This window comes from Oncorhynchus mykiss, chromosome 4 (genome assembly GCF_057628025.1).
Source record: "Oncorhynchus mykiss isolate SJ-2025 chromosome 4, ASM5762802v1, whole genome shotgun sequence".
In the NCBI taxonomy this organism is placed as follows: Eukaryota; Metazoa; Chordata; class Actinopteri; order Salmoniformes; family Salmonidae; genus Oncorhynchus; species Oncorhynchus mykiss.
Window position 1 is genome coordinate 38138449 of NC_143025.1, and position 13943 is coordinate 38152391.

At 47.7% G+C, this 13943-nt stretch overlaps 1 protein-coding gene across 2 annotated transcripts in view; it reads right to left on the reverse strand.

Annotated features, from left to right (window-relative positions):
• zc3h3 (zinc finger CCCH-type containing 3) overlaps positions 1-13943 on the reverse strand; it is an 80263-nt gene that overhangs the window by 28822 nt on the left and 37498 nt on the right. For both annotated transcript variants that reach the window (XM_021599624.3, XM_090231945.1), the window contains exon 4: positions 4889-5039. In XM_021599624.3, the coding sequence (XP_021455299.3) occupies positions 4889-5039 (151 nt within the window). The remainder of the gene's footprint in view (positions 1-4888; positions 5040-13943) is intronic.

Sequence of the window (13943 nt, forward strand, 5' to 3'; positions counted from 1 at the left end):
ATGCTGTCACCACCACGCTTTAACATAGGGATGGTGCAGGATTTCCTCCAGCCGTGACACTTGGCATTCAGGCCAAAGAGTTCAATCTTGGTTTCATCAGACCAGAGAATCTTGTTTCTCATGGTCTGAGAGTCCTTTAGGTCCTTCTGGAAGGTTATCCCATCTACACAGAGGAACTCTGGAGCTCTGTCAGAGTGACCATCGGGTTCTTGGTCACCACCCCGACAAAGGCCCTTCTTCGGAAGAGTCTTGGTGGTTCAAAACTTCTTCCATTTAAGAATGATGAGGCCACTGCATTCTTGGGGACCTTCAATGCTGCAGAAATGTTTTGGTACCCTTCCCCAGATCTGTGCCTCGACACAGTCCTGTCTCGGAGCTCTACGGACAATTCCTTCGACCTCATGGCTTGCTTTTTGCTCTGACATGCACTGTCAACAGTGGGACCTTAAATAAACAGGTGCCTCTGTGCCTTTCCAAATCATGTCCAATCAATAGAATTTACCACAGGTGGACTCCAATAAAGTTGTAGAAACATTTAAAGGATGATCAATGGAAACAGGATGCACCTGATATAAATGTAGAGTCTCATAGCAAAGGGTCTGAATACTTATGTAAATAATTTATTTCTGTGTTTATTTTTAATACATTTGCAAAAATGTCTAAAACCCTGTTTTCGCTTTTTCATTATGGGGTATTGTGTGCAAATTGACGAGGAAAATATTTTATTTAATCCATTTTAGTAACAAAATGTAGGAAAAGTCAAGGGTTCCGAATGCACTTTAAATTTACAGCAGGGGTAAGTTGACCCCATGGACCATGATCCCACAGAGCTGTAGGTGGTGAGTGTAGAGGAGCAGAGGAGGAGGTGGAAGAGGTGGAGAAAATAGCAGAGAGGAACTCTCTTGTGAGTATATTCTGAGTGTTTGCATGCCTGTGAAATTGTGCGTGTGTGTGTTTGTGTGTACAGCTCTCACCATGCGCGACACACAGATGAAGGAGAGAGCGATTCAGCACTACTACTGCCGTTGATGAACGATCAGACTTTTGTTTTGGTGACAGGGAAGAATTTGGGGGTCGCGCGAGTGCTCTGAATAATGCTGCTCTGGCCTGTTTGCTTGCAGCGAAAGCATTAGTAAGCTCATACTGGGGAAACAGTTACCCTTGGAACAGACTGAGCAGCGCAAACAGTCTAGCTCCTTCCTAGAGCGAGGAGAGGAGGACTGCACTCTGCTTACAGCAATGCAGTAACAGTGGTCCTAAACACACTCGTTACGCATTAAGACAATTCAATCGACACTAATCGTAAGAGAGTAAGGGACACCTCTGGGGCAAAACAACATCAAATTAAGACAATCAGGAATCTGTAGATGAGAGTGTACGGGTGTGAGAAAGAGGGGGGACTAGAAAAGAGCAAAAGAGAAGTAAAAACATGACCGTTAGAATGGACCGCGAGTAAGAAGGGATACATGAGAAAGCGATAGGGGGATAGATATGATAAGTGACGAGTAGAAGAGTAAAACTGCCATATGAACTGGCGTGAAGGAGGGCTGAGTGGAGGAGTGAATGAGTGTGTAAGTGATGGGAGAAAGGAGAGGAGAGCGGAGCAGCCTTTATTGCCGCCTCCCACATCCTGATTAATCGAGGAGCACTAGACGAGATGAGAGACCATATGTGTGTGTGTGTGTGTGTGTGTGTCACAATAGTAGCTCAAAAACAAACAATCGAGCACCATGAACTCCCAAAGAGAACTGACAAGATGATAGCGCGTGCAAGAGAGTGAGGCAGGTGGAAAAGAGCTGAGAAGCAGAGATAAGGTGATACTGAAAAGGTATGAAAATGAGGTGAGGATGAGAAGAGACACAATAAGAGGTGGATGGACAGACAATGAAAAGAAAAAGGCGAGCAGCAACACAACGATATGGATAGGGAGAAATAGGGAAAACATAGAACATGAGGGAGGCAAATAAGCAACAGAGTAGGCGAGAAAAGAAGGGATGGAGAAGACGGGCGGAGCAAGGGACGGCTGGAGCGAGGGGGGGCTGGAGCGAGGGAGAGCTGGAGCGAGGGACGGCTGGAGCGAGGGACGGCTGGAGCGAGGGACGGCTGGAGCGAGGGACGGCTGGAGCGAGGGAGGGCTGGAGCGAGGGACGGCTGGAGCGAGGGAGGGCTGGAGCGAGGGATGGCTGGAGCGAGGGAGGGCTGGAGTGAGGGAGGGCTGGAGCGAGGGAGGGCTAGAGCGAGGGAGGGCTAGAGCGAGGGACGGCTGGAGCGAGGGACGGCTGGAGCGAGGGACGGCTGGAGCGAGGGACGGCTGGAGCGAGGGAGGGCTGGAGCGAGGGACGGCTGGAGTGAGGGAGGGCTGGAGCGAGGGACGGCTGGAGCGAGGGAGGGCTAGAGCGAGGGACGGCTGGAGCGAGGGAGGGGACAGTCATTTATCCTGCGATGCGCTGCATGTTTTACGGCGTTCTTAATTCAACTCTGGCTACTATTAATGGCCTTAATGTTGAGATTATATCTATTTCCTGGTGGCGGGGGCTGGAATACCCCGCCTACCCTAGCACTCAATCACCCACAATGCCCATTACAGCTGACACCACACTGAGAACCGCACGGCATGCTGGGTACGGGACAGGTCAGCTCACTTCCCTTGGGTCTGGGTGGGAGACTAACAGAGTAGAGAGAGGGGAGTTAAGGGTGACAGGAGTGCTCAGATAGGTAGAGGTGCCCACTGATCATGTGTGGCTGGCGCTAGACACTCTGTGCCAAGGGCATCAGCCCCACTATGGAAATCAGAATGAACCATATTTACAGTGAGGCTACAGTGAGGCAACATCTTGGGCCTCTCTAAAGCTTTGGGGACACCGAGTGGGGATGATATGAGAAGGCTGCAGAGGTAGGACAGAACTCGGTGCAGGGGGTAAGATGAGACGAGACTGCTATAGATGAGCTAGGACTGCTTAGATGGCTTAGGATAGAACTAATAAAAGGTTCAGGGGTGCTAGAGAGAGTCAGACAGATTGAGGTAGTGAGGGGAGTAAGTGGGGGGGGGGGGGGGTCTTAGGAGAACGTCCTCTCTCCCAGGGGACCTGTCCAGCCCCCCTCCGCCCCCCCAATCTCCAGACCTGGTGATATTTCACAGGATGTCGCGAGGCTCAAATTGAAAATCCCTTGATGAATCAATATTTACTGCAGCGGCTAAATGAATAGTAATAAGTCACCAGAGGCCCGAGCTTCATTCTCAGCCTCATGCAGCCAGTCCCACTGTTTCACCAAGCTCAACCTGAACTACACAAAATGAGACACCACAAACAGACATACAACCAAACACACAACACCAAAAAACTCACATAGGGGCAATTAAGATAACTGTGTAACACATGAAGAACACACACATCCAAACTGGCATACAGTAACATAATCTTCCTGACGGGGAGAGAGAGAGATATTGTATACATTGTTGCTTTGGCAATATTGACACAATGTTTTTCATGCCAATAAAGCAGCTTGAATTTGAATTTGAGAGAGAGAGAGAGAAACTACTGCATCTCCCCAAGCTGAACTGTAGCCATGTGTGTCCCCTTGTCATGGGAGCCAGTGTGTCTGCATCGGTGGACGTCTCACACGGCTACAGACACCTGCAAACACTCGCCCACAGCTGGCGGCCACAGCCACAGAGACAAAACGCACACCTGCAGAGCACACTGCACCTCCAACTGAACCCATCGCGCTGTGAACACAACAGTGTGTGTGTGTGTGTGTCTGTGCGCGTGCCTGCGCGATATGCAACAGCTTGTGATCTCCTCCCGCCACAGCCCATTACGAGGCTTAGGAAAACAGGGTATCATTAAGACACTAAGCCATTTCACAGGCCTATCATATTAGTGGAATAATACATTAACCAACTGCATAAACATATTACCTTTTAACTAACGGCGCAATAAAACCATACGTCTATGTTAATAACAATCACAATAAAACATTAACTAACTGTCTAACTGTCCGTCCCACGGTGATGAGGTCATGCATAACACATGAACTTATTGCACGTCGGGCCAATAATGAGATCATCATAGGGATTCATTACCTCTCCCTCCGTCCCCCAGTTATGACCTCATAACCACTTCATATCATCCACTTCGTACCTTCCCCTCATCTCATTTATATCGTTTACTTTCTAGAATCTCTGTTTTAGCACCGAGCATCTTTCTCACGTCCAGGGAGAAAGGAGGACAGGATGGATAGAATGGATGTGAGGATGAGCGCGGTAAAGACACGAGGAGGGATAAAGAGCGAGGGGTTAAGTTGGAGCCCTGTAAATCACATGTTCATTGAGTGCTTATTAAGTAAATGCGTTTAGCTTCATTTCAGTGAATTCCCTCATTCTCAAAATGAAAGGGTGAAAGGCAGAAAGAGAGCAATAAAGACAGAGAGGAAAAGAGAGACGGGAGGTGGTAATGACGTTCGGAGAAGAGCCCCCTCCCTTCTGATGGGTTGTTCTCTGAGATCCCATTGTAAGAGGTGTAAATTCATGCTCAGAGCGTACAGAGCAGAGGACCGGTGTAAACGGTTCATTCCCTGGGTCATCTACTGTGCAAAAATAAGCTCCATACATTCTCGGGGTCCCTCTCCGCTCCACGCACAGGCTAGCACACAACGGCACACCTGTCTGCTACTTTAAAGACAGGTCCTCCTTCCTGGGTTATGGTGCTGCTGAGTGATATTAAGAAGGGAGACACACTAAACATAAGAACCATAGTGTGTGTGTGGGCCTGTGTGTGTTACGTACCATGTGTTACAGAGCTTTCAAATAGTGGAACACTGTATGCAGTATTTGTGAGCGTGTGTGTGTGTGTGTGTGTGTGTGTGTGTGTGTGTGTGTACGCATTACCTGGCCGTATGGATCCTCTTGGCTCTCCAGGAGAGGGCGTGGCTATAGTGGGGTGTGTGCGAGGTGGCTCCGCCCAGGCGCGTCACTATCTTATAGCGTGTCCTGAAAACCCGCTGAGACAATTGGCTATGCATCGACAGAGAGGCGGGACCTGGGGAAGACAGAGGAAGTGATTGACATCAGATTGACAGGTCAAGAAACCAACACAGGTCATGGCATTTGTGCATATGCCCAAGCTAACTCATAGGTACAAACTACAACGTGTCAATGCACCACTGGGGGATTGGCTGACAAGCCTGGGTTTAGGGTCAAGCCTGGGTTCAGGGTCAAGCCTGGGTTTAGGGTCAAGCCTGGGTTTAGGGTCAAGCCTGGGTTCAGGGTCAAGCCTGGGTTCAGGGTCAAGCCTGGGTTTAGGGTCAAGCCTGGGTTCAGGGTCAAGCCTGGGTTCAGGGTCAAGCCGGGGTTCAGGGTCAAGCCTGGGTTTAGGGTCAAGCCTGGGGTCAAGCCTGGATTTAGGGTCAAGCCTGGGTTTAGGGTCAAGCCTAGGGTCAAGCCTGGGTTTAGGGTCAAGCCTAGGGTCAAGCCTGGGTTTAGGGTCAAGCCTGGGGTCAAGCCTGGGTTTAGGGTCAAGCCTGGGTTCAGGGTCAAGTTAGCAGAAACAACACAAATAGGACACAGACACACATGCGCAGGGCGCCCACACGCACCTAGAACTCTGTGGCAGGCAGGGTGTGCTCTCTTAACAAGCTTCACATGTAAAGATAAGAGAATAACAAAGGAAATATATATAAATATATATGCGCCTAATAATTCCTGTCCTCTGTCTCTTTCCCTCCCTCCCGATTTCTCTCCTTAAGTCTCATTCGTTATATAATTTTTTCAGATCCATAAAAGAGAGGAGAAAAAAATAATAGGAGTCTTTGTTATTTATTTGGGTGTGTATCCATCATATGGCTTTATGATGGCTGGGATTGGCTGACATACACGCTGTGCCGAGTAAAGGATGGCATTTGCATCCGCTAGGATCTGAAACTGCTGCTTTACACCAATTTAACAAACCCGAGGATTTATCAAAGCCAGGAGTTATGATTTAGCTTTCAGGATCAGGCAGTGTACTGTGACGGTTCAGGTTGTGTCTGATGACTGTGGAAGAATGAATAAGACTGATGACTCTGAAGATCGGAGAGGACCGGGATGAATACAGTGGGTTCTAATTTAAATAAAAACTTGGGGTCAATTCTAGAGTTGAAATATACAAGTGAATCTCCAACTGAACCAGAGCTGTGTTGTGGAAGGTCTAAAACAGAAGTCTCCCAGCTCAAATCTCACATAAATCATCTTTTGTTCATTCAGACAAACGCTGAGACCCAGCAGGAGAAAATGAGAGATGTCAGTGACAAAGAAAATCTCTCTCTTTCTTACTCCCTGCCCTCCCTCCCTCTCTCTCTCCTGTACCACCCATCTCTCACAGTGACAACACTTTGTCTTCTTAATGAGTGAGGAAGGAAATTGAGAGCGAGAGAGTGCAAAGGCGAGAGAGAGAGAGAGAGACCCAACAATGTGCCCTTTCTACTTAATTTCAATTATTTGTATCTGATATCTTTAAGTGCTTGCTGTCATGTTAATAAGCATTTAATAACAAAGCATGACCAGGAAGCAAATAGCAGCTTGGAGCAATGACACAACAAAATTATTTATCTTCCTCCACCCTTTCTCTCTTATCTTAGATTCCGGGGAAGGGGAGTGTGTTTCACTTGTCAGGCAGCGCACACACAGCTCTGGATCAGCTGGATAATTCATTTCAGACAAACATTTACCCATGAATCACCACACATCATGCTGGAACCTACCCCAAACACACACGCTCGCACGGGACCTGCCCACACACACGCCCCTCTGTATGAATGAGGTAAGGCTGCCTATGTATCGGTGTGTATGTGTGAGGCAAGGTTATGATATTTTTGTGATTTTCTATTTTTAGTCTATTAGTCTTTCGATAATTATTTAGTTTGAGTTTAATAAAACCATTTTTATTTTGTTTATATCTTTTTTTTAGTTTCAGCTTGACCTTTTGTTGCCGCTATTGTTCACACCTATGGTTCACGCTACCACTAGCTAGTGATGGCGATGTTTCAAATAGCTTTTACGCCATCAACTCGCAGCATTTACCTGCCAGATTCAGAAACCCCATTCGGGGAAAAAAGCTTGAAAACCTCAGAAGGAAAATAACAAAAACGAACACTGATGGTTTTTATTTTATTTCATTTTGCAGCCAAAGACGGTTTCAGTATAGTTTTTCAAATGTTTTTCTTAAATGTTTTATTTCAGTTTACTAAATTGTTTTTCCAATTTTTGTTTTTGTTTCAGTTTTCATTTACTATAATAACCATGGTGTGAGGTGGGGGGGTGGCATGGTTGTGCAGGATTAGTTGCCTGGACTGTAGTCCCTTCTCTTCCCAGCAGTCATCTGTATTGCATTCAGAGCTATTCGGGCCTCCTGGCAGATGACAAATAGGGCTTGTCAAAGACCGCTGCCGTGCCCCGCACCCCGCACCTCTTACCGCCTCCCCGTCAACACCCTACCCCCCACATCTACCCCTCCCTCAGTCCTATTCCAAACACCCCTCACACAGTCCACCTAGTCGCAACAACGACTCACAATGATGTTCCGCTTTAGCTGTTGTTTAATGACAGCCCCAGTTTGTAGTGTAGCTACACGCTTGAGAGTCTGTGTGCGGGTATGGCAGAAGGGTAGTACTCTCTCTCGCTCCCCCATCTTGCTGTCAAAGGCCTATTAGAGGAAGATTAAGACCCCCGTTTTTGTGTGTGTGTGTGTGTGTGTGTTCGCGGTGGTCTAGTAGAAGAAGATTGAGTCCCTATTGCTTCCAGACCCACTCAACCAACACAACCTGCTGGGGTTTACAATCAGAGCACACCCTCCATTCATCCCACGCTGACACACACACGCACAGATCAAACCCATCCATCCCAAGATGACACACAACTCCATGCTGTGAAACCACAGATGATCTAGTCTATTCACTCTGCACTGCACCTTTCCCAGCAAGCCCACCTCACGCCTTCTGCTCTGGGCTACTGCTACTGAACTTACACACGCAACCCTCCACAAACTCTCTAAGCACCGAATAACTACAGAGTTCTACATGGATTGGCTGCGATTCAGCAGCAGCCACGGATGGACAATTTCCATGCTCTCCTATTATGTAGCAACAGCCCCCCCCCCCCCCCCCCCCCTCCCCTCGAAACAGATCAACTGCTGTTTCTTCTATAATGTAGCTGCTACATCTGATCGACCGGGACTGGGATGTGAAGACTGTTACGTCTTCTATGAGACGGACGGGTAGAGTAGATCTTAGTGTGCCTGCCACTCCGGACCTCCACCTCCTGCTCTCGTCACCCAGTCTCACGCTCTAGTCTGCAGAGTGACAGAGCGGCATGATGCTCACCACAGCACCACTCCACCCCATCCTCTTAGGGGTGATCAAATAATGCCATCATAACACCGCACCCCACCGTGTGGCGTCTCTAGAGACAGGCTGCTATCTGTCCCTCTCCTCCCCCTACCTGCTCTGTGATCCCCTGCCTCTCCCTATCTAGTCCCTTCCCACAGCCGCTGTGACTCTGGCAAGCGGCACTTCTCCTTACCTGACGGCTAATTCCAGCTAACACCCCCCCCACCACCGCCTACGGAGACTTGGTAGACCATTAATCTTGTTATTGACAGTGAGTCTGATACTGGGGCTTCTATACCCCCCTCTGCTGTACAACACCCCCCCCCCATTCAAATCCCCCGGGGATCATCCTCTGCATCCCAGTGGGAATCTGATAGACATGCCCAACGATAGGCTAACTTAACAACGTAACATGGCCAATGCTAAGCTAATGCTGCACTTTAATTGACTTTGGGAGGATATCAGATTGAAATGCATACCAAATGTCATGCGGTTATCCATCAACTTGGTGCTCAAGTTACCAGCATATAGTTTAACACCCAATGCTAAGCTCAGGCAGGCAGTTTCACTTATAGATACATATGTATAGTAAGTTAGGGTGAGATCAGATTCTGGCACGGACTATCAGTTAGCAATATTAGTACCACTCCACTGCCCCACCCAGCAAAAATATGGCCTGTTCTGTGCAATATCTCACACTGACTGGCATGTCTGTGTGCTCATGGGTGTGTGTGCACGTGTGTGTATGAGAGAGAGCTTAGTGGTGTCGTGTGTGTCTGCGTGTGAGATAGTGTTGGTGTCGTATGATCACAAATACTCTAACGTGTGCGTATGTTTCGGGGAAGTGTGAGTACATACTAGTGTCTCAGATTAAGGGGGGGAAGAGAAAGAGAGAAGGGTGGTGTGAGAGAGGGCGAGAGACATATCAAAATGGAGAATGAGGGAAGAGAGAGAGAGAGAGAGAGAGAGAGAGAAAGGAATAAAGAGAGCGAGAGGCGAGAAATAAATAAATAAAGGATAGAAAGAAAGAAAGGACAGAAATAAAGAAAGAAAGAAAGGACAGAAAGAAAGAAAGAAAGGACAGAAAGAAAGAAAAGAGGGGAGAGAAATGAGCTCTGCCCTCTGTGTTGACTGACAGGTCCAGCGGACAAATGCTACAGGAAGGAGACCCAGCCTCTGGTCCCAGACCTGCTGTCAGGGGTTAGATGGTGTGTGTGTGACCTTGAAGCGTTCCTTAGGATAAAAACAGAGCTGCCTTGAGAGCCTGTGGGATTCAGAAGTGATGATGGCCAGAGTGTTTCCTACTAAGGGCCTCCTGTCTGGGCATGCTATTACATGTGTTTGCCTCCAGTTCATGAACAAGCACACAATAAAAGTCATGTAAAATGCCAGGAATCTTATGATCTAAATTTGTGCTGTTCTGTTAAGCCAGCTGTGCCATGCTTTCTCATGTTTCCTATATGGAAAGTATTGATGTGGATCACAATAATGGGCTTTAAAGATATTCACATACGTTTAGAGAGAAAGAAAGTGTTTTTCTCTGTTGTTGAGTTGGGGTGGGGGGTTAGAATAAGCGGCATACGAGGGTATATGAGATGGCGGAATGAGAGAGGTGTACTGACAGATTGAAGGAGAGACGCATGGACACCCTAGGGCCCGATAAGTGATGATGTCACTAGGGCGGAGGGGTCATTGTGGTTGTTGGGTTGGAGTAGGGAATTTGGGGGGGATTCGGGTGTCGCCCGAGGGGCTACGCCTCGTCTGTCATCGCGGTGAAGCCATCATCTGTGCGCGTGTGTGTGGAGCAATCGTCTGTAAACCACACCCCCTGTCCCCACCACCCCCCAACACTCGCTGATTCTTCCACTGCCCTCCAAGACGGGTAGTGTACCACCCAACCCCCTTCAAGTTAGTTAGTGTAAGACCTTTTCCCCCCTCTGAAGTCTCCTATTTTCCACCACCACTCACGCCATCTGACATACCAGGAAAAGTTAAGTCACAGTACTATTTATTACAAAGTAAATACACTCCCCACCATATTTGGACAGTGAAGCTAACCTTTTAAATTTGCCCCTAAACTCCAGCATTTTGGATTTGAGATCAAATGTCTTATGAGGCGACAGAATAGAATGTCAGCGTTTATTTGAGGGTATTTTCAGACATCTGTTTTACTGTTAAGACATTAAAGCACATTCAGTTCCTATTGGGCAAAACATGGGGGGGGGGGGGGGGGGGGGGGTAAAACATATGTATGAAAAAAACGTTCAATAAAAGCTGACATTCTGTACTGTCGCCTAATATGAAACATTACCTCTCAAATATGAAATGCTGGAGTATAGCGCCAAAATGTTAGTTTCACTGTGCAAATACACATGGAGGGGAGTGTATATCCGTGGGACAGATCAGAGGAAGGATATGTGTTGGGCGGTACGAGAGCGAGACAGATATGCACCTCTCGGCCCATCCACGGGGACAGGGATGGATGTTTACCATGCTGTCAATAAATATCCAGTCTTTCACACACACGCTTCCATCACTTCAATCCACTTAAAGGGACAGACACACACACGCTTCCATCACTTCAATCCACTTAAAGGGACAGGCACACACACGCTTCCATCACTTCAATTCACTTAAAGGGACAGACACACGGGCACGCACAGACACACATGCGGGTGCACATACCGTACGCGAACGCAAACACCTTCTAGACTTCTATACATTTAAAAACATCATACAGATGAGAAACACACCTCCGGAGACCGTAGACCCGACCCTGACCCCAGTCAGACTCGACCCCAGTCAGACTCGACCCTGACCCCAGTCAGACTCGACCCTGACCCCAGTCAGACTCGACCCTGACCCCAGTCACACTCGACCCTGACCCCAGTCACACTCGACCCTGACCCCAGTCAGATGATTGGAGAAGACAGGGGCTCGCTTTGTGACGAACCACTAGTGACGCTCGCGTGCTTTTTTTTGGGGGGGTTCCAAGGACCGAATCGTCCAACAAGCTCGGTTCACTCATGTGTCACCCATGTGACATGTTAACGTGTTGTGGAGTCGAAGGGGAGTGACTGGCTGTCAATCAGGGGTTAAGAGGGGCCCGAAAGGGAAGAGCCTCAGGCATTGTCCATTTAAGGATCAGCCATTAGAGTGAGTGGGTCTGTGTGTTTTAGGGCTGTCCGCGACTAAAACAAATCTTGGGTCAACCGAGAGTCGTCCTGTTCTTTCAACCAATCGATTGGTCGAAATGTTTAACCTTATTTTTCCATATATAGACAGACACCATGTGTGTCAACAACAACATATGCACTGAGCTTGTCTAATGCTTTAAGCACAGTGTTCGGTCAAATAATTAAGACACAAATGACACAGGAGCCCGATGGTCACGCTGTGTTAAAGAATGACAGCGAGTGCCTGTGTGACTTGCGCACGTTGTCTCGCTCTCTTCCCTACTGCAGTGAAAAGGCACCACACCAAAGCAAGTGTTTATTGTGCTGACCGTGTTGAAACTGTAAAATTATTTCAGCCATTTATACTGACCAAAAATATAAATGCATCATGTAAAGTGTTGGTCCCATGTTTCATGAGCTGATATAAAAGATCCCACTAATGTTTCAGATGCACAAAACGCTTATTTCTCTCAAATGTTATGTTTATATTCCTGTTATTGAGCATAATCCATCCACCTGTCAGGTGTGTCATATCAATAAGCTGATTAAACAGCATGATCATGACACAGGTGCACCTTGTGCCGGGGGAAATAAAAGGACAATCTAAAATGTGCAGTTTTGTCACACAACACAATGCCACAGATGTCTCAAGTTTTGAGGTGTGCAATTGGCAGGTGGATTTTTTATTTTTTTATTTTTATGAAACTGCTCGAAAAGAAATCTCGGTTGACCACAGCTTATCGACCAAACCAATCAACCAGTCGACTAAACGGGGTCAGACCTAGTGTTTGCTTGCGTCAGTCACACACGTCAGTTGTAGTAGTTGATGGGATGTGTGTGTGTGACCCTCCCCTAAGTAAGAGGGCACACCAATGTTAGGTATCTCTCTCTCTCCAGAGGACAACAGAGTCCACATGGGATATGAACCCCTGCCTGACTCGCCTGATACATGTCAAGAGCTCTGAACTACTTACTAAGCAGTCCCATGGGGACATGGCAAAGGAAAGCATGTCTGTGTGTGTGTGTGAGAGAGAGAGGAGGAGCAGGTGTACATATGTTTTTGTGGTGCGTAACAGACCAGAGAAGAATGAGAGATAGTACACTTGTATGCACAAACCTACACAACCACCCCTAGCTTACCCCCACACACACTAATATGGGGCTCTCTGGTATGAGTATCTAAACCCAGGGTAAGGTTCTGGTTGCACCACATGCCTGTCTGGCCAACATCCATCATTTGGGCAATGCCGCGGGGCCAGTGAGTGAGTGATGGGGGCCGGCTGGTCAGACACTAACCCTGGTGTTAGCTCCTCTTCCTTTCAGACACCCCCGAAGAGAGACACGCAGAGACTTTCAAACGCCATTCAGTGTCAAAGTGATAACAGAAAGGGGGTTAAGGGGAAGGGAGGGGTGAAAGAGGGAGGCGAGGGCAGAGGGGAGAGAGAGAGGGCCAGGGACGAAGAGGTTAGAGAGGGCAGAGGGAGGTTAGAGAGAGGGGTCAAGGGATAAGTAAAGCGAAAGAGGGGGCAGAGGGGACAGAGAGAGAGGAGGTTATAGAGAGAGAGGAGGTTATAGAGAGAGAGGAGGTTATAGAGAGAGAGGAGGTTATAGAGAGAGAGGAGGTTATAGAGAGAGAGGAGGTTATAGAGAGAGAGAAGGATGGGGGTTAGAGAGAGAGGGGTTACAGTAGCTAGAGGGGGGGTTAGAAAGACTGAAAGGGGTTAGAAAGTGTGTAAAAGAGAGAGAGGGAGAACGGGGAACAGAAAAGAGTCAGAGGACTGGAGGCTGTTCTTAGGGTGTATTTAGTCCTTCTTTACACCCTCTTTATAAAAAGGGATCCACCTTTCATGGGGTCTCCATTGCACAGTAACACACTGGCAAGGTCGAGACACAACAACACAGCCCATGTGCGTCACACACTGAGCTACCAGGTGTTGAACTTTTAAGTTTGACACCTGGTAGTTGAGGTTTGTGTGTGTGTGTGTGTGTGTGTGTGTGTGTGTGTGTGTGTGTGTGTGTGTGTGTGTGTGTGTGTGTGTGTGTGTTCTCTTATTAGATTATCTATAATATAGCCTCATGCTGTTACAACAAGGTCAGTATGATGAAATGACTCATTGAGATGGATTCTTTCCCATTACCTTATCAGACAATTGCTTATAAAAGAGTAGGAGATGAGGAAAGAGAGCTATCCAACATGACTGGCTCCTAGGCTCTGACTTAGAATACGTGGACACCTACAAATACCTAGGTGTCTGGTTAGACTGTAAACTCTCCTTCCAGACTCACATTAAGCATCTCCAATCCAAAATTAAATCTAGAATTGGCTTCTTATATCGCAACAAAGCATCCCTCACTCATGCTGCCAAACATACCCTCATAAAACTGACCATCCTACTGATCCTCGAC